Consider the following 23858-nt stretch of genomic DNA (forward strand, 5'->3'; position numbering starts at 1 on the left):
GGAAGATGGCTTTTCTCTACCACCAGCTTGGGATCCTGTAGTCCACCTGATAAAGGAGCAAGCGAGACATAGACTGTGAGACCGTAGTGTTGGATGATGCTGGACATTCTGATGTTTTGAAAAGATGTGTCCCGCCGAGTTTGTTGCCGGTCCCATATTGGGATACCCTCCTACAATTTAGGAGGGAATTAAATCTTCTCGGGTCCGTGGTGTAGGGTTGGAGCCGGCATAGTTTTTTATCGCGTATATATATATATATATCTTTACTTGAAAAATAATTATAGTGTATAACTAGCCTTATGAACCGATTTTGCATGTACAACCAGCCTTAAAGTTTGTAGTCTATGATTGTTCATTATTTTAGTATGTGGGTATTTTTGCATTTTGTAATTTTTCCTCAGTCACCCGTTGACCACGAACGCTGTAAAGAGTTCGAAACGTCGGGATGTATTATAAATTCAATATACGCGATATAATCCGTTTTCATAGTTTTATTTCATGAGTAACTATCGCGGTAACCGAAGACAATATTATAATTATCTAATTTTTTTATAATATTTATAAAATGAGGAATGAAACCATATAATGGAACATAACGCGTTTTAATCATCAAAGTTCACAATCATACCTTAAAGGAACACTAAAACAGAGTCCCGTATGGCGGTACACTTATGTTATGTATACTAAAAGTAGTCTAGTCTTAAACATTACAATAGTGTCGTAGGAGAGAGGTACTACGGGTCGCCGACGGCGGCGGCGGGGGTCTTCTTTGTATTATGGACGGCGAAACTGCGGAGGGGGTTGTTTCGGCGCGCCTGTTGACAAAACGGAAGAGGTCAAATGTGAAATAAATCGAGGGGTATGGTAAAACCCACGTGAAACGTAATATTGTGACATGTAATACGAACTATTATGAATAAATATATGAGTATGAGTACCGTTTTATAATTTTGTCGGATTGTTCCCACGTCTACAGATTCCCAATACTACAGAATTTTATTTCTACAGATTCTCAATACTACAGATTCCCAATACTACAAATTTTCATTTCTACAGATTCCCAATTTAACAAATTTTAATTTTCACGGATATCACACTAAATCAATAGGTAGCTAGGTTAGGTTGGTTAGGTAGCTTCAAATGCCTGAAGGGCAAACCACTCAGAAATAGGAGCCCGCGAAGCGGGGCTCCGTCTAGTTAAGTCGTGAAGGAAATGATTTTTGAAAAGAACGATAAAGAGTATGTAAAATTGGGATTCTGTTGAATTGGGAATCCGTAGAATTACCAATCAGTAGAGTTGGGAATCTGTAGGATTGGAAATCTGTAAAAATGAAAATTTGTAGTATTGGGAATCTGTAGTATTGAGAATCTGTAGAAATGGGAATCTGTAAAAGAAATCTGTAAAATTGGGAACAATTCATTTTGTCTAAAGAAGATGTTTTCTAAAGTCAGATTTGTATATAAAAAAAATATGTAGGAATGTTCGGGCCGCGCTCGGCCTACTCACACCGGTTTACATAATGAAAGAAAACGGAGTTAAGATTTCGCTCGGCTCGTTTTCTTTATAATGAAAAAGCCGGACTGAGCGACGATTAGTCCGATAAGTTACCTGGTGCTTCAGCCCCCTGGCGCTCCCGAAGTTGCCCCTCTTCTTCTTGGCGGGCGGGGCGGGCGGGGCGGCCTCCCGGGGCTCGTCCTCGGCGTCGGCGTCGGCCTCGGCCTCGGTGTCGGTGTGCGCGCGCAGCGCGGCGGGCAGCAGGTAGTCGGGCACGTGCGCGAGGTGCGGCTGCGCGCGCGCCGTGTGCAGCGCGCGGTCGCGCCGCAGCGCCGCCAGCTCGCCCGGATTGTCTGAGAAGTAGCCCTGCGGTGCAGTAGGGGGGGGGACGTTACTCAACGTGTACCGCTCGCGGGCGTGGGGCCCCCTAGAGGGGTGGGGGAGTCAGAGAGAAGATTAGTCATTCATCAAATTGATTATGACGCTACGAGTGTCATCCTGTGAATCGTGATCGTGGGAGAAATACGTTGTATTTGTATAAAATTAAAAAGATATAAAATAAAACGTCCGACTGACGCGTTAAAAATATAGATCCCAAACTGCCGATTAAGATTACTTATTCGATAGGAGAAAACCCGTCCCGCTATTTATCGACAGTTTATGTTATCTATCAAAAGTTCATGTTGTTTTTTCTTTGTTCAACATCGACGGGGACTCCTACATTAAAGCTGGCCCCACCCTGGCACCTCCCGAGCTTTGGCATCAAATTAACCATGAAGCTAAATGAACAGGCGAACATTAACGTCGGGCCAGCCCAACTTCCCCCTTCTGTCAGTACGTCGTACGTCACCTGCAGCTTCTTGCAGTTGATGAGCTCCTGCTTGATCTCCTTGAGGCGCGCCTCGCGCACGGCGATGCGCGTGACGGCGCGCCACGCGTCGCGGGACCGGTACCGGAACCCCTCCACCTCCTCCAGCGCGAACTCGTACTTCCTGTTCACACACGCCCCCGCCCCCGGTTAGCTTTCACCGTTTCCATTTTATACTACTTTTAAGTTCATACACCATGAAATGTGTCATTTTCAAACAAAAGGTACCACATTGTCGCTTGCCATAAGGACGCTGACAGGTTTTTCGTATAAAGATACAAGCAATTTTCGTCTTTATGGTAAGCGACAATGTGGTACCTTTTGATTGAAAATATCACAAATAATGAAAAATACAGTAGCCGTATTAACGATTGAGATAATTAACGTTTTAGGGCCTCGTCCGGTATGTCATACGATAATTCAGTAGTCAAAAAATCAAAGATCTAAAATCCAAGAACCAGAAAAATGCGTAACGTCGCATAGCTCTATTTCAGCATTCACGTTGATGTGCCTTATGAAACAATATGTGAGAGTTGACTCACTGTAGAACTTTCTTCCCTTCGACACCGGCGGAGAGGTGTTCCTCGACCGCCTCCATTAGTGGCTTCTCGCGGATGGACACGAACGACAGCACCGAGCCCTGCAATCACACAATCCATAAATCATTGTTTTATGTTTGAATACTAGACGAAAAACTATTATTAACAATACATATAATGTATAGTAACAAAGATCGGTGGTCGAGAGTTTAAACGGCTCGTACGAGTCTATGAGTTTCTTGTAGAAGAAACATCATCTAAATTCTAAAGACTGATAATCGGGGGGCCCCTGATTATCAGTCCGCCGGACGATATCAGCCTCTCAGTTAGAACAAAATATTGACAGTTCCGAACAACTGACAGGCCCATATCGTCCGGCGGACTGGTAATCAGTGGGCCCCTTAACATTTACCAGCCGCTCTTGAATGAAGTAAAATAAATCGTGACAAAACCATACATATATCATAATAATTTCCGATTTCCAGAGCCAAATATAAAGTGATCTAGAGAAATGGGGAAAAATGGCAGTCTATTTCGCCCAGCTCGGTAGATGTGAATAATACATTAGAGCATGTGCTACATGTGGTGAGGGGGGGAGAGGGGGGAGAGGGGGGAGACATGTTACACATGGTATTGATATTGACCGATTCGTTGCCGCGCGCGGTCCGGCCGGCTCGGTGCACGTAGGAGTCGACATCGAGCGGGAAGTCGAAGTTGATGACATTAGCCACGTGCTGGAAGTCGATGCCGCGCGACACGCCGGATTCCTTATCACGACGACGCTTTGATGCTTGCTGTAATCAAAAAATATCTAGTCAACAGTCGTCAACACTCAAGAGTTGGACGTTATTTAGATAATTTCTTATCTAGATAATTATTTCAAATAAATTTATTCGAAGATAAATTCAATCACAGATAGTGCGTTGACAACTTTTTTATTTAGATAAATTATCTAGATGAAGATAACTGCCCTCGTTTTTTATTAAAGTAAGCTTATTATAATAATAAATTTATATAGAATGTCACGTCGGGTCAAATCGTCACACTGACATTGCTCATAAAAACAGAAAATTATTGTTGCAATTTCATAAACGCTGCAATTTCGTCTTCTACATGACTGTACTAATGACATTCATCTTTTATTTAAAATCCCAACTAATATATCTAGATAAAAATTAAACTGATCTAGATAAATTCAAAATAACAAATGACGGATTATTTAGTTATTTCAAATAATAGATGATTTAGTTATCTTCCCGGTTATTCGTAAATAGATAATTTTTGTCCAACTCTGCCAACACTATAGTAATTTTACTGTTTTATCACTCTCCTCAACTAATATCCCCAACCGGGTGTTATATTAACTATGCATGCGCAGCGACCGTACAGGCGGTACAGAGCATGCACTTTCTTTTATGAAACACACTACTAACTTGTGACTGCGAAAGTAACAAGGCGCCATTCATTCATTACGTAAGACGATTTTTGCCAGTTTTTGACCCTCTCCCACTCCATGTAAGAAAAATAAGAATAGGCTGACCCTCCCCCCCCCCCCCAACCCTATATTACGTAAGAATCTAAAGAAAAAATGAATACACGATTGGTTTGAGTATATTAAAAAAAAATTTGGAACGTTTATTTGTATCTACAAAGATACTGGAGCCCGTTTAAGCTAACTCTGCACCTCATAGCATAGTGTGGAAGTATAATTTTAAACGTCATAATTTCATAGGGATTTAAAAAAAAACGCATCTTTATGATCTTACGTAAGAACTATGAAAAACTACTCCCTCCCCCTTGTAAGAAAAAATGAGATATGTTCGACCCCCCTCCACCCCTAAATCAGAGTACTAATGTACCTTTTTGTTGGTTTTCCTCTCTTCTAGTGGCAGAATGCCTCCGTCGGGCTTCTCCAAGGCCTTCTCGTCCGAGGCCACGATGATCTGGTAGCGGCCGCGGTTGAACTGGTCGACGGACAGACAGCGCACGGCGGCCGGCAGCTCGGAGTTCAGCACGCACGAGCCGATCTTGAACTGCTCTAGGTACAGTTTGAGCCTAGGGGGGTAATATATTGTTAGGCAACATACTTTTATGATAGATAAATCCTCCTAGTACTACAAATGTTAAAACCTATGTTTGTTCCTAAATCACGCAAAAAATTGCTGAAGATTTAACTGATAACTGATATTTAGGTAGTTTATAACCTAAATTATGGAATAGGACAATTGTTATGCCGGAATTGGTTCCCTAAAAGGTGTTAAATAGCAGGCGAGAACTTAAAGAGACGGAGAAGGAGGGGGCCTAACAAATATTTTTACATTATTATTAATACAAGAGCTTAATAGTGGTAAAAACATTAAATGTGCCATTTTCAACCAAAAGGGTATTTATTGTTGCTTGTCAGTAAGGCGCTATTTCCATATAGCTTCAATTAGAAATCAACCTTATCAACAAGCGACAATGTGGTACCTTTTGATTGAAAACGTCACAAATACACTTACTTATAACACCTATCGACAGTCCTCACAAAGATGATACTCTTCCCCCTAATCAAATTGAGCTTGAGCAGCGCATACAATATGGCCGCCTTGTCATCCTCCTCGGCGTGGACGTGGTAGTGCTGCAGCTTAGCCCCGGCGGCCAGCTCCGGCTCCTCCAGCTTGAGGGTGACGGGGTTGCGGAGCACGATCTTCTTGAGGCTCAGCACGTCGTCCGACAGCGTGGCCGAGGCCAGGACCGCTTGGTAGATCTTTGGCAGGTATCTGTGGATGGATGAGCTACTTCTTGACAATGTACATATTCGCGAAACAATAAGTCTTGCACTTTACTGTTGCCCGCCATTTAAAAGTGTATTACAATTGCCTTTAAGCGGAGGGCAATAATAACGTTATAATTTGTTAGTTACCTTGGAATTAAAATAAAACAGTTCATATGTGTTATATATGCTGTAAATAATATATCAAATTCTGTAAACAAGTCATTGTGAAATATAAACAAAATGGAAAGATAATATTTACAAATAAAACTAAACAAAATACAACAAATATAAAGTAAAAAAGTACATTAATAACAAATTAAGACAACATAAATTCAAGTAATATGTACAGCAAACACAAAAAAAATAAAACAAATAAAGGGCACACATTAAATATAATCAAAAAATTCGATACATCTTAAAATAAACCTAAATAATTGACAAACACAAAATTAGGTTAAAAATATGAAGAAAAAAATAATCAAGTAAAAAAATATTCACATGAATAAGTCATAATACTCATAATAATAATAAATCAAGTCATACAGTACAAACAGCAACACTCCCTGTACGGAATAAAGGGCTAATCTACAACACTGAGTACACCAACACCAATACACCGGGGACAAGGAAAGGGTACAAGTAATAAAAAATAATCTGACACAAGATAAGTAATACGAATTAAATTACAGGATTTTAGTAAAAACCATCACAAACCTGAATATTTACATAACAATATGTAATAAGGTAAAAATAACAACAATAGACGACAAGAAGGAGGACACTTCTTTCGATATAAAAGCTCTGGATGACATCTATGCTCATGCGCTACTGGCGAGTGGCGAACACAGGAGCCATGCTTTGCTTCATCCCACTGCATTTATCAGTCACAATTCTTGCTCTTATTAGAAATCGTTACGGAACGCTTTAGCATCAGAAAATTACTCATCGTTTCACTATTAGAACAGCAAGTGTCGCAAGACTCATTCCTCCTGCGAATTTTTGCTTGACCGTTGTTGCCCCAGAACCGCTCCTAAAGCCTTTTTTCTTCTTTCGAGCCTCCGCACAGGGGGAGAAACCATACTCCTGCGTGGATATAGACAACCGCAGGACCATGGTGCCTCCCAGTGCAGGACTCATATTGGCGTTACCAGCTTCGAAACTACAATATTCTTACAGTGACGCCCAGCATTTTGTTCTGTGTTCAAGCGTTCCGGAATTTGTTACACGTTCGTTTTATCACCTAAAAAGATTATAAATAACATATTGGTTACATTTCGCAGGAAGAAACCAGTCCTTCGTAAACTACATTGACTAGAGGCGACATCTGAACAGCATATTAAATCACAACAATTATTAAAGGATAAATCAAAGGAAAAAAACATTTTGATAACATATTTACAGTTCTTACGTAAATATCGCCCACCAAAAGACGAAGACCTGGCTTCTTCCGCTGTCAAAGGACTCGCTCTGTGGCGAGAAACCTTTCAAATGGGAGAGAAGGACGTCGCAATTGAAAGGTATCCCCCAGTACGAGTCCAACGCTCCCGTTGCCCCAGCAGCGTTTCTTCAATTTAGGCATATTAAGATGCACTTAGCAGCGGCGTTCCGGACACCGCAGTGGTGAGAAGCCTTTTAAGTGGGATATAGATTTACTCTCAATTAAAAGGTTCCCTCAGTGAAATATCCATTCCATCTCTACCTCCACTTCAGGATGAGGCAAACAAAAATGGGGAAATATAAGTTTATTTGAAAGGTGTCCCCAGAAGCTTTACTTTTTAATTTGGGCATATTACGATGCACTTAGCAGCGGCGTTCGGGATATCGCAGTGGTGAGAAGCCTTTTAAGTGGGATATAGATTTACTCTCAATTAAAAGGTTCCCCCAGTGAAATATCCATTCAATCTCTACCTGCACTCTAGAATGACGCAAACAAAAATGGCAAAATATAAGTTGAAAGTTGGGTCAAAATTCTTTTCGTTGTCTTGTTTCTGACCACTCTGTCACGCTTGTACCTACTTTTTTATTCCGGAAATCCGTCTTCTATCAAATAAATAAAAAAGTCGAGTGCTATCGCATGTCTTTTCTAGCTGTAGATTTTATTTTTTAATGAGAAAAATTAAAAACTCAATTTCATCTCGCACAAAAAGCTCCACTCCGTCACATTTTCTGGGGACAAAAAACAAGACAACGAAAATATGTTTGACCCAGGTGTCCCAGAAGCTTTATTCTTTAATTTCAACATATTAAACACTTATAGCAGCGGTGTTAGGGACATCGCAGTGGTGAAAAGCCTTTTAAGTGGGATATAGATTTACTCTCAATTAAAAGGTTCCCCCAGTGAAATGTCCATTCCATCTGTACCTGCAGTCCTGCACTATTAGGATGACGCAAACAAAAATTTGGAAATAGAAGAATTTGAAATGTATCCCAGCAGCTTTTTTCTTCAATTTAGGCTCTTAGCAGCGGCGTTCGGGATATCGCATTGCTGGAAAGTCTTTTAAGTGAGATATAGATAGATTCTCAATTAAAAGGTTCCCCCAGTGAAATATCCATTCCATCTGTAACTGCAGTCCTGCACTATTAAACAAAAATTTGGAAATAGAAGAATTTGAAATGTATCCCAGCAGCTTTATTCTTCAATTTAGGCACTTAGCAGCGGCGTTCGGGATTTCGCATTGCTGGAAAGTCTATTAAGTGAGATATAGATAGATTCTCAATTAATAGACTCCCCCAGTGAAATATCCATTCTTTCATCTCTACCTGCGCTGCTAGGATAACGCAAACAAAAATGGGGAAATAGAAGATTATTTTAAAAGTGCGGTGTTCGGGATATCGCAGTGGTGAGAAGCCTTTTAAGTGGGATGTTGGGATATATGTATATTCTCAATTAAAAGGTTCCTCCACTGAAATATCCATTCCATCTGTACCTGCAGTCCTGCGCTATTAGGATGACGCAAGCAAAAATTTGGAAATAGTAGAATTTGAAATGTATCCCAGCAGCTTTATTCTTCAATTTAGGCTCTTAGCAGCGGCGTTCGGGATATCGCATTGCTGGAAAGTCTTTTAAGTGAGATATAGATAGATTCTCAATTAAAAGACTCCCAGTGAAATATCCATTCTTTCATCTCTACCTGCGCTGCTAGGATAACGCAAACAAAAATGGGGAAATTGAAGATTATTTTAAAGGTGCGGTGTTCGGGATATTGCAGTGGTGAGAAGCCTTTTAAGTGGGATGTTAGGATATATGTATATTCTCAATTAAAAGGTTCCCCCACTGAAATATCCATTCTTGCATCTCTAGGTACCTGCGCTGCTAGGATGACGCGAACAAAATTTTTAATAAAACTGCTTTTCAATGTATTTTTGACCAATGCAGTGTGCTATAGGATATCCGCAATGGCGAGAAGCCTTTTAGATGGGAAAATTCAAGTCTCAGTTAAAAGGATTCCCGCATTGAAAAATCCCTTTTCCGATGAAGAACACCGACGTAGCATTTTGGATATCGCATTGGTGAGAAGCCTTATAAATGGGAAAAGAGAAATCTCAGTTATAAGGATTCCCGCAACGAAAAATCCATGTTCCTCCGTTGAAGGTGACTGCAACCAACGTGGCAGAGGAAATCGCAGTGGCGAGAAGTCTTTTACATGGGAAATATACAACTCTCATTTAAAAGATTTCCCGCGATGAAAAATCCATGTTTTTCCGATGAAGGCGACAGCAATCAACGTGACAGGATAGGAAATCGCACTGTCGAGAAGCCTTTTAATTGGGAAAAATAGAATTCTCAGTTAAAAGATTTCCCGCAATGAAAATCCACATTTTCAAAATGGGTATGCTGCTTCTTCAGATCTGATGACGCAGAAAGCGCTCTTAAAGTGCTACGAAGAAAGAATTCGTTGCTTCAAGGACGCCAGCAAACATTGTAGATTAGCTGCCAATAAAAAAATATATCTAGGGTTGTCTACGTCAAGCTTTCCCTTGACATGTCAGGATTTTTTGTCCTTTGTCAGGATTGCGAGGGGGGGGACTTAGCGATTGTCAGGGTTTTTTATAAACCTCAACAAACCACTAGAAGCTAGCTAAAAGTTTGGAGTTGGGCAGAGGTGGGAGCCGTGGGAGGGTGATACTGGGTAATTTTTGAAGCTGACCGTCCAAGGAAAAGTCGGTATTTTTAGGGTGATGTCAGGACTTTTGCCAGGGTAGGTAATCCATTTTTTCATATGACAACCCTATTTGTAGCTGAAATGAAAAAAAAAAAACATATTGCGATTGAAGAATTAAAACAAACTGGTCACAGCGTAACATTTTGGGAAATCGCAATGGCAAAACCTTTTGAATAGGAACCAAGCACAGTCTCATTCAAAAGGTCCAACTGCAGACTTCATGACCAGTGTGAGGAAATACAGATATGCAATCAATCGGGAATGCAACTGTCAAGTTTTTATAGATGGCGCAAGTATAGGTTTCCCTTGTTTCTATGCATCCAGGCCATAAAATTCCTAAAACAAAAGCGATTTGACTCTATTTGAATTGACAGGAGAGACCTATGCTGGTGCCATCTATAAAACTTTGACCGGCTAACCCTATTTGCATCTCAAAATTGTCAAGATGCATGTAGACTGGGTACCGCCATCATAGAGTTATGGGGATTGCACTGTAGCGAGAAGCCTTTTAAGTGGGAAAACTGCACTCTCATTTAAAAGGTGTCCCGCGCCGAGAAATCCACTTTTCGAACTTTTGATGTACAAGTACATGAAGTAGATGTCATAATAGGGAAATTTAACTGAACTTTTTGCATAAAAGCTCATGCTCTCTGGTCATTTCTCCTGGTGGATGCTTACGGGTGTCGCACTGGGGGAAAAACCATATTCATGGGAAAATTACAATCGCATGTATATGGTGTCTCCCAGTGAAATACCACATGGCAGTTCTGACCGCTCAAGTATAAGTATTCCATGGAATTAAACTACTTAAGTTGCCAGCACTGAAAAATGGAACCAATATTAAAAGTTAACATTTAAACTGTTTGTGATTATGGACAATTAAAACAAAATCTGACAATATGTTTTATTTGTCCATGGTGCCATTGACACTGATTTAAGGAAAACAAGTTATTAATAAGTAAAAAAAGGCAAGGCATCCACATGTTCTTAAATAACTTATCAGCATACCTTTGCAGAGCAGCTAGGAGACCTCGCATGTTAGGAGATACCTTATAGTTGCAAACTGCAACTGCAAGTATAAGGTGGCCCCACATGAAAGGCTGTTCTTCTCTCTTGTGCTTCATGTGGCGCCTACACTACTCGAATATATATGTAAATAGAACACTAAACCTCTACACTAATGATACTCCCTAAAACAGTTCCTTTAAGCCTCTTAAGGTTGAGTTTATTTTAAAAAACAATTGAAAAAATATGTTTATACCATATTTATATTACTCAAATGTTAGGTACATTTCTAAACATTAATGTGCAAAAAATGTCTACAAACATTTTATGTGACAACTAATCCATATAAAAATGAACTGTCATAGCGACCATCATTTGAACGAGAGGTATAAGTTGTTAGTACATGACCCACCCTTTACATAATATATTCCTCCTAAATATAACCATTATATAAACATAAACAACACATTAGGTTAATACATTATTATATCACATGTATACAGAAATACTACAGAAGAAACCTGTAAAATTGAAAAGAAATAACATAGAACACCATAATGATTAATACACAAAACTGTGAAATATTAAGAAACATCGGAATACACTTGCTAAAAAAGTAAACATTTTAGGAACACGAGGTCAAAAAAAATATGTGTAAAAAAGATGTGTACCATATTTACCCCAACAACTCCTTGATTTCGTCTTCATAACCAAAGGAGAACACCAAATCCGCCTCGTCCACCACCAGCATCGCCAGGTCCTCCTTCAACCGCATGTTGCCGGCCTTCAGGTGCGCCAACGCTTTTGATGGGGTCGCCACAACGATGTCGGGCTTGTCGGAGAGCAGCGCTTTCTGTGTCTGCATGTCTCCGTTGGCTGAGATGTCTATACAGCGCACTTCTCGCGCACATTTGAGGGTCAAGTCGGCTATCACTGATGTAATCTGAAATTAAAAGAAATATATTTTAATCATCCCTCAAAAAAAACCCTACTTCAAAAATTATGATTTTTTTCACAACAGAATGTAATTTTTGCTGTGCAATAATTTTTTAGGTTAGGTTCCTTTATAGGTTAAGTAAGTATCTTTTTCCTGTGTAGCCGACGATTGCAGCCACAGGTGGAGAGGAGCTAAATAAGAACACTAGGGATACTTTTTGAGGTAAGTGTTAGAGCGCATGGACATGCGTGTATCGCTCGGCGGCGTATCGGAAACTGACCCATGATTGGTCGATAGCCGAGGCTCGTTGCACACATATGCATGCTCTCGCGCACACTTTATTCACACATACATAGAATAGAAAACAACAGGGGTAAGTAAGGTGTACCTACATTATTTTTATAATATTAAACTAGAATCTAGAATGTATATTAATTACTAAGTTTTATGTTTCAGGTTATTCATTTCAGGTCCAGTTTATTGCGTCGTCTACATTCTCGGCCCCATTGTCCGTCAAGGACAATCATCATCATCTGTGGGGGGCAACGCTAAACGCGCCACTGGTCTGGTAAGCGTTCTGAATCATCTAGTACCTATTGGCGTTAACTTGCGTAATCGGCTGCTCGGTTCGATTGCCTTATTATTTTTCAGTGCATAAATCTCTTCTGGAAACGATTTCATTTGTGAGTAACGCAATAATTCAGTTTCAGCGCGTTGCATCGTGTCGGCATCAATCTGCGCATTACCAGGTCTTCTGCACCTCGTAATAAACAATAAAACGTTTGCCATACATCTCCATAGTCTGGTCCACGAAGAGAATTTATTCAAATCAGGAACAACAGGTAAGTCTTCATCCTTTATCTCATATAGCGTGTTTACTTGTAACAGCTGATCTTTGTTTATTTTTTGTTTTGCAGCGTCATACTTTGGCCAGGTGTCCCGCGGCGAGTACAGGAATTCAGGGCCACGGAGCCAGTCGCAGTCGTTATTAAACTCGTAGGTATTTAATTTTGTGGCTTTGTCAGCTATATTCAAGTCGGTAAGTATATAATTCCATTCACAGGATTGAGATGATTCATCAATTTCGCCAAGTCTATTAGCGACATAAACTTTATAGTCGCGCGTATCGTTTTTTATTTGATGCAAAACGATTAAAGAATCGGTCCAGAAATACCGAGTGCAGGCGGTCAACCTGTGTTCGCGCGCTATTGTGTCGGCGAGTCTGCAGGCGATAACGGCTGATTCCATCTCAAGTTTAGGTATAGTTATGTATATCTTCACGGGGGTCGAACGACACTTACTCGCGATGAATGAAACTTGTACTTCATTGATGTTACATATTTTACGCCAATAAGCGACGGCAGCGTATGCAGTAGGAGCTGCATCGCAAAAAATGTGAAGTTCGAGTTCTATAGTCGTCTCATTCTGGCGCAAGGTGTTGCAGTGAGCGTTATTAGTATTATCGCGCTCGCTCGTAGCTTGTTCGCCGTGAAAATAAAATCTCGGAATGCGCAAATCTTTCAATGTTTGTAATTCCGTTATCCAGTTGCGAAATACTGTATATTCATTCGTAGGAATCTCATCGTCCCATTTAGTATCCGTTCTCCAGATATTTCGTAGCATTATTTTTGCTTTGACAGTAAATGGTGCAAGAAAGGCAAAAATGTCAAATATTGACATATAGATGCGCAGGAGTTCCCGCTTTGTGGGTTTTCTTTGCAGGTTAATTATCTCCGTCGGAATGCGTTTAAGTGATAAATCGAAGCCGAATGTGTCGCTGGTCGGGTACCATAGCAACCCGAGCGTTCTTTCAGGTAAGTCGTCGCATCCGGTTTTGAACCTTATTGCCTTATCACTTAAGGTTTCTTTTGGCGTGCATTCTAAGACTTCTGGTTTGTTAGATATCCAATTTCTTATTTCGAAACCACCTTGTTTGTGAATTTCGGAAACTTCTTTTATCATCTTGATAGCCAACTGCTCATTGTCCACACTCTCGATGTAGTCATCCATATAATGTGATTTCAGGATGGCCTCGACGGCTTGAGGCATTTCGTTTTGGAATCGCATTGCATTTTTATTTTTAATATGTTGTGCAATGAATGGAGAACAATTAGTTCCAAATAACAATGACGTCATAACGTAGGTTTTTAGTTCGCTGTTTACGTTTTCGCGCCATAAAAATCGTAATGCGTGCTGATCTTCTCTCGTTATCTTGATGCGAAGGAAGAATTCTTTTATATCGCCCATAATTGCAATTGGTTTTTCTCGAAAGCGTAGCATGATGCCCTGTAAAGACTGAAGTAGGTCAGGGCCCTGAAGTAGGTAGTCGTTCAGGGAGCGACCGGCAGTGGTGGCTGAAGCGTCATGCACAAGTCTCAATTTTTTCTTGTTTTTGTTATCCACTCCGAAATGGGCTAAATAAAATACGCGCTCATGTGGCGCTAACAATTCGTCGTCGGATAACAATCGGGCGTAATTGTTTTCAAGTAAATGATTAATACGCTCCGTATACCTAGAGGCGTATCCTTCATCTGACAGCATTCTTCTTTCCACAGCGAGAAGTCTCTTATAGGCATTTGGGTAAGAATCAGGTAGTTTAGCATCGTTTTTCCATGGTAAACAAACTTCATAACTCCCGTTGATTAATTTTGCAGAGTTATCAATGATGTTGACGGCACGAATGTCGTCCTTATTTACGCGTGGCTTAGAGTTCACTCCTATTGATTCGAGCGCAAACGATCGGCGAACCAGTTCATGAAGTTGTTTATCTGCGCTGTCGCTAAGTACATCGCTTGACCATTGTGGCGATGAGTGTGTGTCTGCGTCTGTGCATGTGTGGGTCTCCCGCCGCGCGGTAAGTACGTCCGCGGGGGTGGCGATGGAGGGCGGAGTGCATGCGTTGCAGATTTCGGCGGCCGGCTTAGGGCGCTCATACAGCACGGTTGTCAAGGCGTGATCGGCGGTCAAAGGTCGGCCGAGTGCAGCTGCAGGTAAGTGAGGTAAGGTTCCATGTAAACACCAACCGAGTTTTGTTAATGTGGCACAAGGTTCAAAATCGCCTCGATAAACAGTTTTTAGCGGCATTATTAAATGGTAATAATCCTGTCCGATTAATAACTTCGGTTCCATATTACAGCGGGGTAAAACACTTGTTAGGTCGCGTAAATAATCGTAAGAGTCTAAGTTCACGTTAGATAGGTCCAATGTTGGTAAGTCTAGCTCACTCATTTTTCGCGCACGTAAATCGTACATTTCACCATTTGAGTTCGAGATTTTAAAGTTCACAGTTTCGATTTTACACTCGAATTTAGATTTCCATGCACATTTCATACTTATTGTCTTTGGCTGACCTTGAAGGTTGACACAGTTAGCAAGATCAGCTGATATCAAACTCACTGCGGCCCCATCGTCTAAAAGGGCGTATGTAGCAATAGTGCCGTTAGGTCCATGAAGGTTCACTCGTACAGACTTTAGGTAAACACTATCACTAGGTTCCACGAAAGTATTGGTTACGATTGCGGTCGTGGGATTATTGTTGGCAGATTCATCTGTCGCACTTAATATTGGCGTATTGTTTAGGTCTTCGTTGTTGCTGCTATTGCGGGGCGCTGCGCTGTCTGCGTTAGGTTTATTCGGCCAGTGAAGGAGGCGGTGGTGGGGCAGCCCGCAGCTGTCCACGTCGCACGATGCGGCCGGGCAGGTTTCATTCCCGTGGCCTAGCAACAGGCATTTATGACATATTCTGTTTATTTTAACAAAGCGCCATTTATCCCTGCGTAGCGCGCGTTTAAATTTATTGCAATTAGTCAGCGGATGATAAGACACTTTACAAAACTTGCACTTCGCGTTTGTATCATTATCGGTATTTAAAATGGGGTGAGCCTGAAGTTTTCGGTCTTCCATCTTTTTTGGAAACTTATGTTCATTTTGAGAATGGATATGAGTTACACCAGCGGCGGCGATCTTCGTAGCTTCTTTGTGCAGGAACTCAGAAAATAACTGCAGTTTAGCTTTATTTGTATCGCTATGTTCGTATATATAGTCTGCCCACTTGTTGATAAGCGCACTGGGACACTTTGATATAACGGTGCTTAGTAACTCAGGACTTCGAAGATGATCGGTCTGTTTAATAGACTCGGCAGCTGCCACGTAATTCTTTACTCTGACGGCGAAGTTCACCAACTCGATATGATACGCTTGCGGTAAAGGTTGCAATTTCTTATATTGTGTTAAGATTTTATTTATGATTAGGTCGGGTCTTCCGAATCGTAGCTCTAGTGCTTCTAGGATGGCGCGTGGTGAGGTATCTGTCGTAAATAAAGATGAGACAGTTTCTTTAGCTTCACCACGTAGACATTTCTCTAATCTCGCGATATTTTCAGTATCACTATATTTGCATAACTTCGTGGATTGCTCGTATGATTTTTTAAATTGTATCCACTCGAGCGATTCACCAGAAAATAACGGTAAGTCCTTAGACGTGGCTAATCGAGATAAAAGGCGAGTATTAGCACTTTGAGTTGTAGTAGCTAGTTTTTCCATTGCTTGTGCTAGGTTTTGAAGTGAGCTCGGTCCGGGGTTCGATTCCTGCCAAGGGGTCGCGAGAACGCGTTCGTCTTGATCGTCTTGGCGACTTTTCTCGAGCCACTGTTCCACTTTTTGAGATGTTTCGGACAAAATAGATCGTTGTTCTCCACTGCAACGGGACTTCTGAGAATATTCTTCGTCCAGCTTAGCGAGTGCAGCGTCTAGCTTTTTATCTATTAACTCCTTCTCGATCCTAGCTTTAGCTTCGGCGGCCTCTAACTCTAATTGTTTTCTTTTTGCTTGTAGTGAAGACATCGAAGTTTTATTCGAAGAGTTGGATCGGTGATATCCATGTTCGGTTTCAGTTTTGATGCTACCCTCTTTTGCGGTGGGCTTAACCTGCAAACTGAGCGCCTTCGCGTTGAACTGGCTTGCGTGATCCATAATTTTGTCTTCTTTGGAGTTCCGTGGGCACGATTTATGCGAATGCACTTCACTCTGAGCATCCGTGGCAGGTTTCAACTTTTCTCTTTCGAGAGCACCCCGCGTTTTAACTGTAGTGTGCGGAGGTGTGTGGAACATTCCTTTGCGTCCTGTCATCTGTGCTCCTCAGAATCCGGTTCGAAGGACCATGTGTAGCCGACGATTGCAGCCACAGGTGGAGAGGAGCTAAATAAGAACACTAGGGATACTTTTTGAGGTAAGTGTTAGAGCGCATGGACATGCGTGTATCGCTCGGCGGCGTATCGGAAACTGACCCATGATTGGTCGATAGCCGAGGCTCGTTGCACACATATGCATGCTCTCGCGCACACTTTATTCACACATACATAGAATAGAAAACAACAGGGGTAAGTAAGGTGTACCTACATTATTTTTATAATATTAAACTAGAATCTAGAATGTATATTAATTACTAAGTTTTATGTTTCAGGTTATTCATTTCAGGTCCAGTTTATTGCGTCGTCTACATCCTGGTTGGTTAAATAGTAGCCAAATAAAAATTATTGTTCTAGTTACAAACTTGTAAACATTTTTATTTTTTTGTAAAACTGGAGAAATCTATAACTAAATTATGGTTATTTTAGTCTTTTAAGATAACATTATGTACAATGAACGCAAATAAAAGATAAAAAACTCATTAATAAAATAAATGTCAAGGTTCAGACTCACCCGTGTTTCTAAAATCCCCACTGTGCATGATGTTAAGTAAGCTGAAATTAAAAATCAGCTTTATTAAATACATTAATAATCACCATGGAATTGTCTTCGGTTACCGCGATAGTTACTCATGAAATAAAACTATGAAAACTGATTATATCGCGTATATTGAATTTATAATACATCCCGACGTTTCGAACCCTTTACAGCGTTCGTGGTCAACGGGTGACCACCATGGAGTTAAAAGATTGTTAAAAGCAGAGATCACTAACACACCGATGTTTTACAAATGGGCCACCCAGCTCTCCCACACATAAATCAATACTGAGCCTGTGTGGCTACAAATGAAATAATTCACAGAAAGGGTGGGGGGTGACATTGATAATTGAACAGGTACAAAATATAAACCTTTCCCACAAGCCAGAAAAAAATATTCATTATATTTTTTAGCATTTTTGAACCACAATGTTTTTTTTTTTTCATTATTTATGTTTGAATCATCATGGACAGGGCAATAATCTAGGGTAGAGCGAATGGAGCGACCGCTCTAGGCGCCGAATAGCAAGGGGGGCGCCAAAATGGTAAATGAAAAAAAAATACGGTTCGTTTTGCTTTTGGGTAAAAAGCTTCAACGAAGGGCGCCAAAACCCGATTTCGCTCTACCCTGACCAAGGACTCGGGCCGGCACTGATCATGGAGTTCTGTAAATGAATTCGTTAGTAATGTTTTAAGCCAATAACCAAATAATGAAATTAACAAATGCTCAAATACAAATGCCCAGACATTTTCTATATTTTATTTGCGTCCACTGAAGTGTAATGTTATAGATAAACAAGATTTGGTTTAAATATGTATTGTTGATTATAAAACATAATACACACAGATCAAATTAGTAGTATAGCCTGTATCCTGCTAGAAGTACTTAGGAAACTTTACACTGTGGTATTTTTGAAGGATCTGACCTGACTTCCTACCTGTTGAGTTGGTTACAGAACAATAGATAACTAAACAATACCACTTCAATCCATTTATTGTATCCAGAACAAAACGTTTACCTAATTTCTTGGAGATAATAAATTTGCAAGTGACCAATTTTATGGCTGATTGTCAGCTATGTCACGCGGACCGTCCGCGCGGATCGCTCCGCACCGCCAAATTGTATGAGAAAGCTGTACCTGACAACTCTAAAACACTCCCTTAATACGCTTAATACATATTGGTCCGGTGCGGAGCAATCCGCGCGGACAGTCCGCACACACTAAAATCAGCCTTAGAAAGTATAGTTGTAAATGACTTGAGCTCATTTTGTTTGAAACCACCACAAATGCGAAAGTCTGTCTGTCTGTCTTTCTGTCTGTGTGTTCCCTCTTCACGCTTAAACCGTTGAATCGATTTTGATGAAATTTGGCATAGAGATAGGTTGAGTCCCTGAGAAGGACATAGGATAGTTTTTATCCCGAAAATCATCCCTTAAGAAAGTAAAAAGCGGGGTGGAATTGAGATAATTAATGAAGTGCCTGCTAATTTGTGTGCATAATATGCTCAAATTTAATTGCTATGAGAAATTTTCCAGGCGCTATACTTACTTTAACTGCTGTTACTAAGTCCACGCAGACGAAGTCGCGGGCAAAAGCTAGTAGCAAATAATGCATACAAACAACTACCATCTCTTAGTCATAAGGTTGACATTACAATAGCTTGACTCATTACGAAAGGCATTTTGTCAGGTTGGTATGCAGGTAGGTAGATGCTCGTGTTGTGTGTTGCTACCTGCATACCACTTTTAATGACAATACGCCTTTGGTAATGAGTCGAGCTATTGTAATGTCAACCTTATGACTTAGAGAAGATGGTAGTTAATTGTATGCATTTTTTGTTATTTGCTATTATTTACTATTTGCAGTAGTTTCAAACTCTCAAGGTCTCAAGTCCTAGTCAGTCAGCTTTAAAAATTACAACTACAGTGTACCAACTGTACAGTCGCCATCAGATATATCGGAGCGGCCAAGGTGCTCACAAATATCTGAATATGCCTCTATTGTCAAGGCGCTAGGTGCGTGCTCAGATATTTTTGAGCACCTCGGCCGCTACGATATATCTGATGGCGACTGTACCATAGTGATAGAGACACTCAAGGGACCGGATGTTTTTTGACGCTATAGTTTTCATTATAATATAATTAACTATAGCCAACAAATGTCGACATTATAGTGAGTTAATCATTATATCTAGTGACGTTATATGGAGTTTACACTGTATATCACACTTTACAAGTGACAATCCCTACTAGGCCTACTAATATATATACGAAAGTAACTGTCAGTCTGTCTGTTACCCCTTCATGCTTAAACCCCTGAACCAATTTAGATGAAATTTTCTATGGAGATAGATCGAAACCTGAGGAAGGTCATAGAATAGTTTTGATTATCATCATCATCCCACGCAGACGAAGTCGCGAGCAGTAGCTAGTTGTTCATATCTTCCTTATCAATATTAGTGGTTATGTAAGTAAATCGCTGATTATATTGCACATGCACGAAACATGTATAGCTATTTTTTTTTTTTATTGTTAAATAACTCACCTGCCCACAAAGCTCCTTGCTTGGTGACAAAATTAAAGCTCGGATGCACTGGTGTTTACTGGTATTGTTAAGATGCAAGATCTTCTGTATAACGGGAATGGTGAAAGCGGCTGTCTTTCCAGAGCCCGTCCGAGCACGCATTAGGACGTCTTTCCCTTCCAACAACAGGGGGATCGCAGTTTCTTGAATCAAGGTTGGTTCGGACCACGCTAACTGCGCTATAGCCTAAAAAATAATTTTGCATATTTTCAACAATCTTTGCTACTCTAATTACTAAAATATACAACTTATCGTTTCTTTGTAACCTTAAACAAATAAGCTGATGGTTTTACCTTAATTATCCTGTCGTCCAGCTCCATTTCATGAAACATAACCTTCTTTTCTTCACCCATGTTAATTTTCGAGAAAACGCGTTAAAATGGACTAAATAATAGCTAAACTTGTAAAAATATGGCAAATAATAACTCGATAACAACAATAAACCACTGATTGATTGAGTAATGCTAAATTTTAATCTACCAACACTGTAAAATCAAGCTCCGCCATTAAAATGAGCGAACCACGCCTGGCCACGCCACGAGCACGAGAACAAAAAGAACGTGGAACGTGGAATGGAAACGTCATTGATTGAATAAAAGCACATGCGCATGGAATAGCATAGAATGACGGCACCAGTGTCGCCAACTCGGATTTTGTAAAAATGCTAGACTAATGTCTCGAATATGCCAAAAATAAGTTTTTTGAAATATGCTATGAAAAATGCTAAAATTTCACTTGAAAAAGGGCACTTAAAAATATTATGGTGTCTAAAAATATGTAGTAATACACCGTTATTTAGTTACGACTGTTACGAGTCTGCTGTTGTTTGCAAAATATTTGATTTAATAATGCATTATTGCAGAGGCCGGGAAATTACTATTCGTGAATGAGTATCGATTTTGTCGGACGATGCGATTTTGGTGGTGCCCTGCAAAATAATATTCTTTTATATACTTACATAAAGCCTGACCAGGAATATATGATCACGCGCCATGTTGCGGAATTTCACTGGAACTAATTTTTTCATAAAATACTGAACTGTCACCCTATACATGAGAATAACAGCGCCCTCTTGACAATGATAATATATTTCTGGTCAGGCTTTACATGTAGGTATTAAAAATAAAAAAGAGAAACTAGCAAAGAGAGTAGAGACTAGCATGGACTGTCGAATACGCCAGTAACTAGTGTAAAAGCGCCCTAAACTAACACCTTCAAGCCTTCGCTACACCACCCAACGGCCTTTTCGTCAAATGGTCAACCGCGGATGCTGCGCCTATCCGTGTCAGTCCGCGCGGCCGTGTAAGCCATGTGGGTCAAGCGCAGGGGTCAAAGACACTATGCTGTAACAAAACCAAACCGCGTTCTACATCGTACACATTGTTATTTGACTGATATTAAACCTTATTAAGTTATTACAAATACATAGGGGGTTAGAGGTGGCAAGATATTGGCAAAATATTATTAAGTTATGATCCCTTCACACGATAAGAAGAAGAAATACATAGGATCTACTGATGGTCAGGATATTACACACTACGCAAACCAGTACGAAATGAATTGCCATTGCCTGTAGCAGGATAAAAATGGTAGATAATCCAGCACAAACTAAACAGCAGGTTGGCTACACTACACATGAAAGATTCAAAACGGAACTCAGGTATATCAATCCACGAAAAAATCACTAGTCAATTAAACTGGATTTAGTTGCCATTTTAAAACTATTATAGTCCGTCGACGTCCATCCGCCCATCCCATCCACCACCACAAGTCAAAATTCATATGAAAATATGAACCACATAAGGCGATGGCGCATATTGTTGCTGCCAATTTGGTGCAAACTTAGCTTAGACCAAATTAATATGCAAAAAAATATGCCAGATGCTAAATGGAAAATTTTGATGTCAAAGCGAGTGAAATAATGCCAGATCTGGCATATTTTATGCCAAGTTGGCAACACTGGACGGCACAGACACATGGCAATTGGCAACGCGTTCGCGTGGTTCGCGCCATGTTCGCGCCCTCCCCCTCCGTGTCACGACCACAGATAAAGTAAGAATCCGTTCCAAAACGATATGATGTAGATGTTTAGGCCTCATAATCAAGAGCGCTTTTTCAACGCGCGTTAAAAAAGTGTTCGAATGACACAAATGGAAACATGTGTATTTATTATTTATTCACACGATGGCGGTACCGCTTTTTATCAAGCGCTGTTGGATTTTCAACTTGAAGCCTTGGTCTTTAAATCGAATTTAGCGTGCGGGCAGATTTAAGCGCTATTTTAACGTGCGTTGAAAAAGCGCTCGTGCTAATGAGGCCTTACTCAAACTCATTTCTGATTTCTTTTGAAAGCGACAACGTTTATAAAGTATGGATGGTATAGAAAGGATGCCAATCTCTTATGGCAGAATTGTTGCAAAAGTGACCACTTTCAGCTTTAAATAATAGTTCCTAATCTCTCCGGCGGCGCTAGTTAGGCTCTGGGACATGAGTATAACATGAACCAACGAATAACCCGACCAAATTACGTAGGTTGTTTTTGGTAGTATTTCGGTGTATGGTGGCGCCGCCGCCTAATTACTGTTTTTTGATGGACACTTTTCATACATAGAGATTTGGCTCCTTTATATAGTCTCCATGTTATAAAGCTTCATTATATATAATTGTCAGCTGCAAAACTGCAAGGAAACATCTTCTTCTTTGTTTGCCATACCCTAACGGACGTCGGCGACCACCTTTGCCATCTCTCTCCTGTTCTTAGCCATTTCTGCCAGCATGGCTGCGTTATCGACGTTCGTCCATTTTTTTATGTTGTCAAGCCAAGTGACCCTCCTTCTTCCCCTTCCCCTCTTGCCATCAATTTTTCCTTCTAATATTAGTTGTAGTATATTATATTTGTCATTTCTGTTTCTGTCCAAAATATGATATTTTCCTTCAACAAGGAAACATAATGAGTGGAATAGGGAATATTACGCTAAACTGCTTAGGGGGCGCCACTACCACTGAGGGTCTATCGCATGCACTTGTCGGTATAAACCTTTTCAGTCCTACGAAAGTTGCTCTTCTTCAACTTGGCCTCTCCACTATATTAAGAAACAAGAAAAAAAAAATTCGTTATGTAACATCTCTGTCACTTGCATATTCGAGCGATCAAGAGGCACATAGCAAAATATCGGATTCGGGTTTCCCGGTGGGTCCTCTGTTGGTCCTCTGTAAACAAGCGTGAAATTAATGTCATATTTTATTTTCTCTGAAAGCTTGTCAAAAAACTGTTAAAGGCACAGTATGTATATATAAGTTATTCTGTGGTTTACTAAAGGGGCTAGTGCTGCACTCTGGTGGCAGAACATTGCTGTAATACTCAGGAATACCCCATATTCAATCATCATAAAGTAGTCTTTTACTTTTGCAACTGTTTGTACGTACGAGGCAACCTATGTTCTCCTCATTGTTTGGAACGATCCCAAATATTTAGTTCTGGCACCGTGCTAGCAGAGGGCGTCTCATCGCGATTGGATTTGCCACTGCCACAGAATACAATAGTACCAATGTACCAAAGAGAATATAACCGCCATACCTACTTTATGCTTACTTTACTGCTGTCAAAGTGACAAGTGACAGCATGGTGACAGCATTGAAATCATGGAGACTGTATAAAGGAGCCAAATCTCTATGTATGAAAAGTGTCCATCAAAAAACAGTAATTAGGCGGCGCCACCATACACCGAAATACTACCAAAAACAACCTACGTAATTTGGTCGGGTTATTTGTTGCCTTATATGG

The 23858-nt window shown here is 40.4% G+C and overlaps 1 protein-coding gene across 1 annotated transcript; it reads right to left on the reverse strand.

Annotated features, from left to right (window-relative positions):
* Positions 1-667: 667 nt before the first annotated feature.
* LOC134745885 (probable ATP-dependent RNA helicase DDX56) lies at positions 668-20444 on the reverse strand. Its single transcript, XM_063679982.1, has 10 exons — positions 20368-20444; positions 20036-20260; positions 11509-11771; positions 5404-5664; positions 4762-4957; positions 3547-3696; positions 2906-3003; positions 2346-2487; positions 1610-1861; positions 668-815 (listed from the first exon to the last, which is right to left on the reverse strand). Exons 1-10 carry the CDS (start codon positions 20425-20427, stop codon positions 735-737), a joined length of 1728 nt encoding a protein of 575 aa, XP_063536052.1. The 5' UTR covers positions 20428-20444; the 3' UTR covers positions 668-734.
* Between the last annotated feature and the right edge of the window lie 3414 nt (positions 20445-23858).

This window comes from Cydia strobilella, chromosome 12 (genome assembly GCF_947568885.1).
Source record: "Cydia strobilella chromosome 12, ilCydStro3.1, whole genome shotgun sequence".
NCBI lineage: Eukaryota > Metazoa > Arthropoda > Insecta > Lepidoptera > Tortricidae > Cydia > Cydia strobilella.

What these genes read in the sequence shown, in the direction of transcription:
- LOC134745885 (XM_063679982.1), bottom strand. Translation starts at nt 20,427, where the DNA reads ATGGGTGAAGAAAAGAAGGTTATGTTTCATGAAATGGAGCTGGACGAC. An exon ending in ACTGTCGATAGGTGTTATAA is followed by an intron (nt 4,958 to 5,403) that starts GTAAGTGTATTT and finishes TTACCCCCCTAG; the next exon opens with GCTCAAACTGTACCTAGAGC. An exon ending in CCAGGGGGCTGAAGCACCAG is followed by an intron (nt 816 to 1,609) that starts GTAACTTATCGG and finishes TTTTGTCAACAG; the next exon opens with GCGCGCCGAAACAACCCCCT.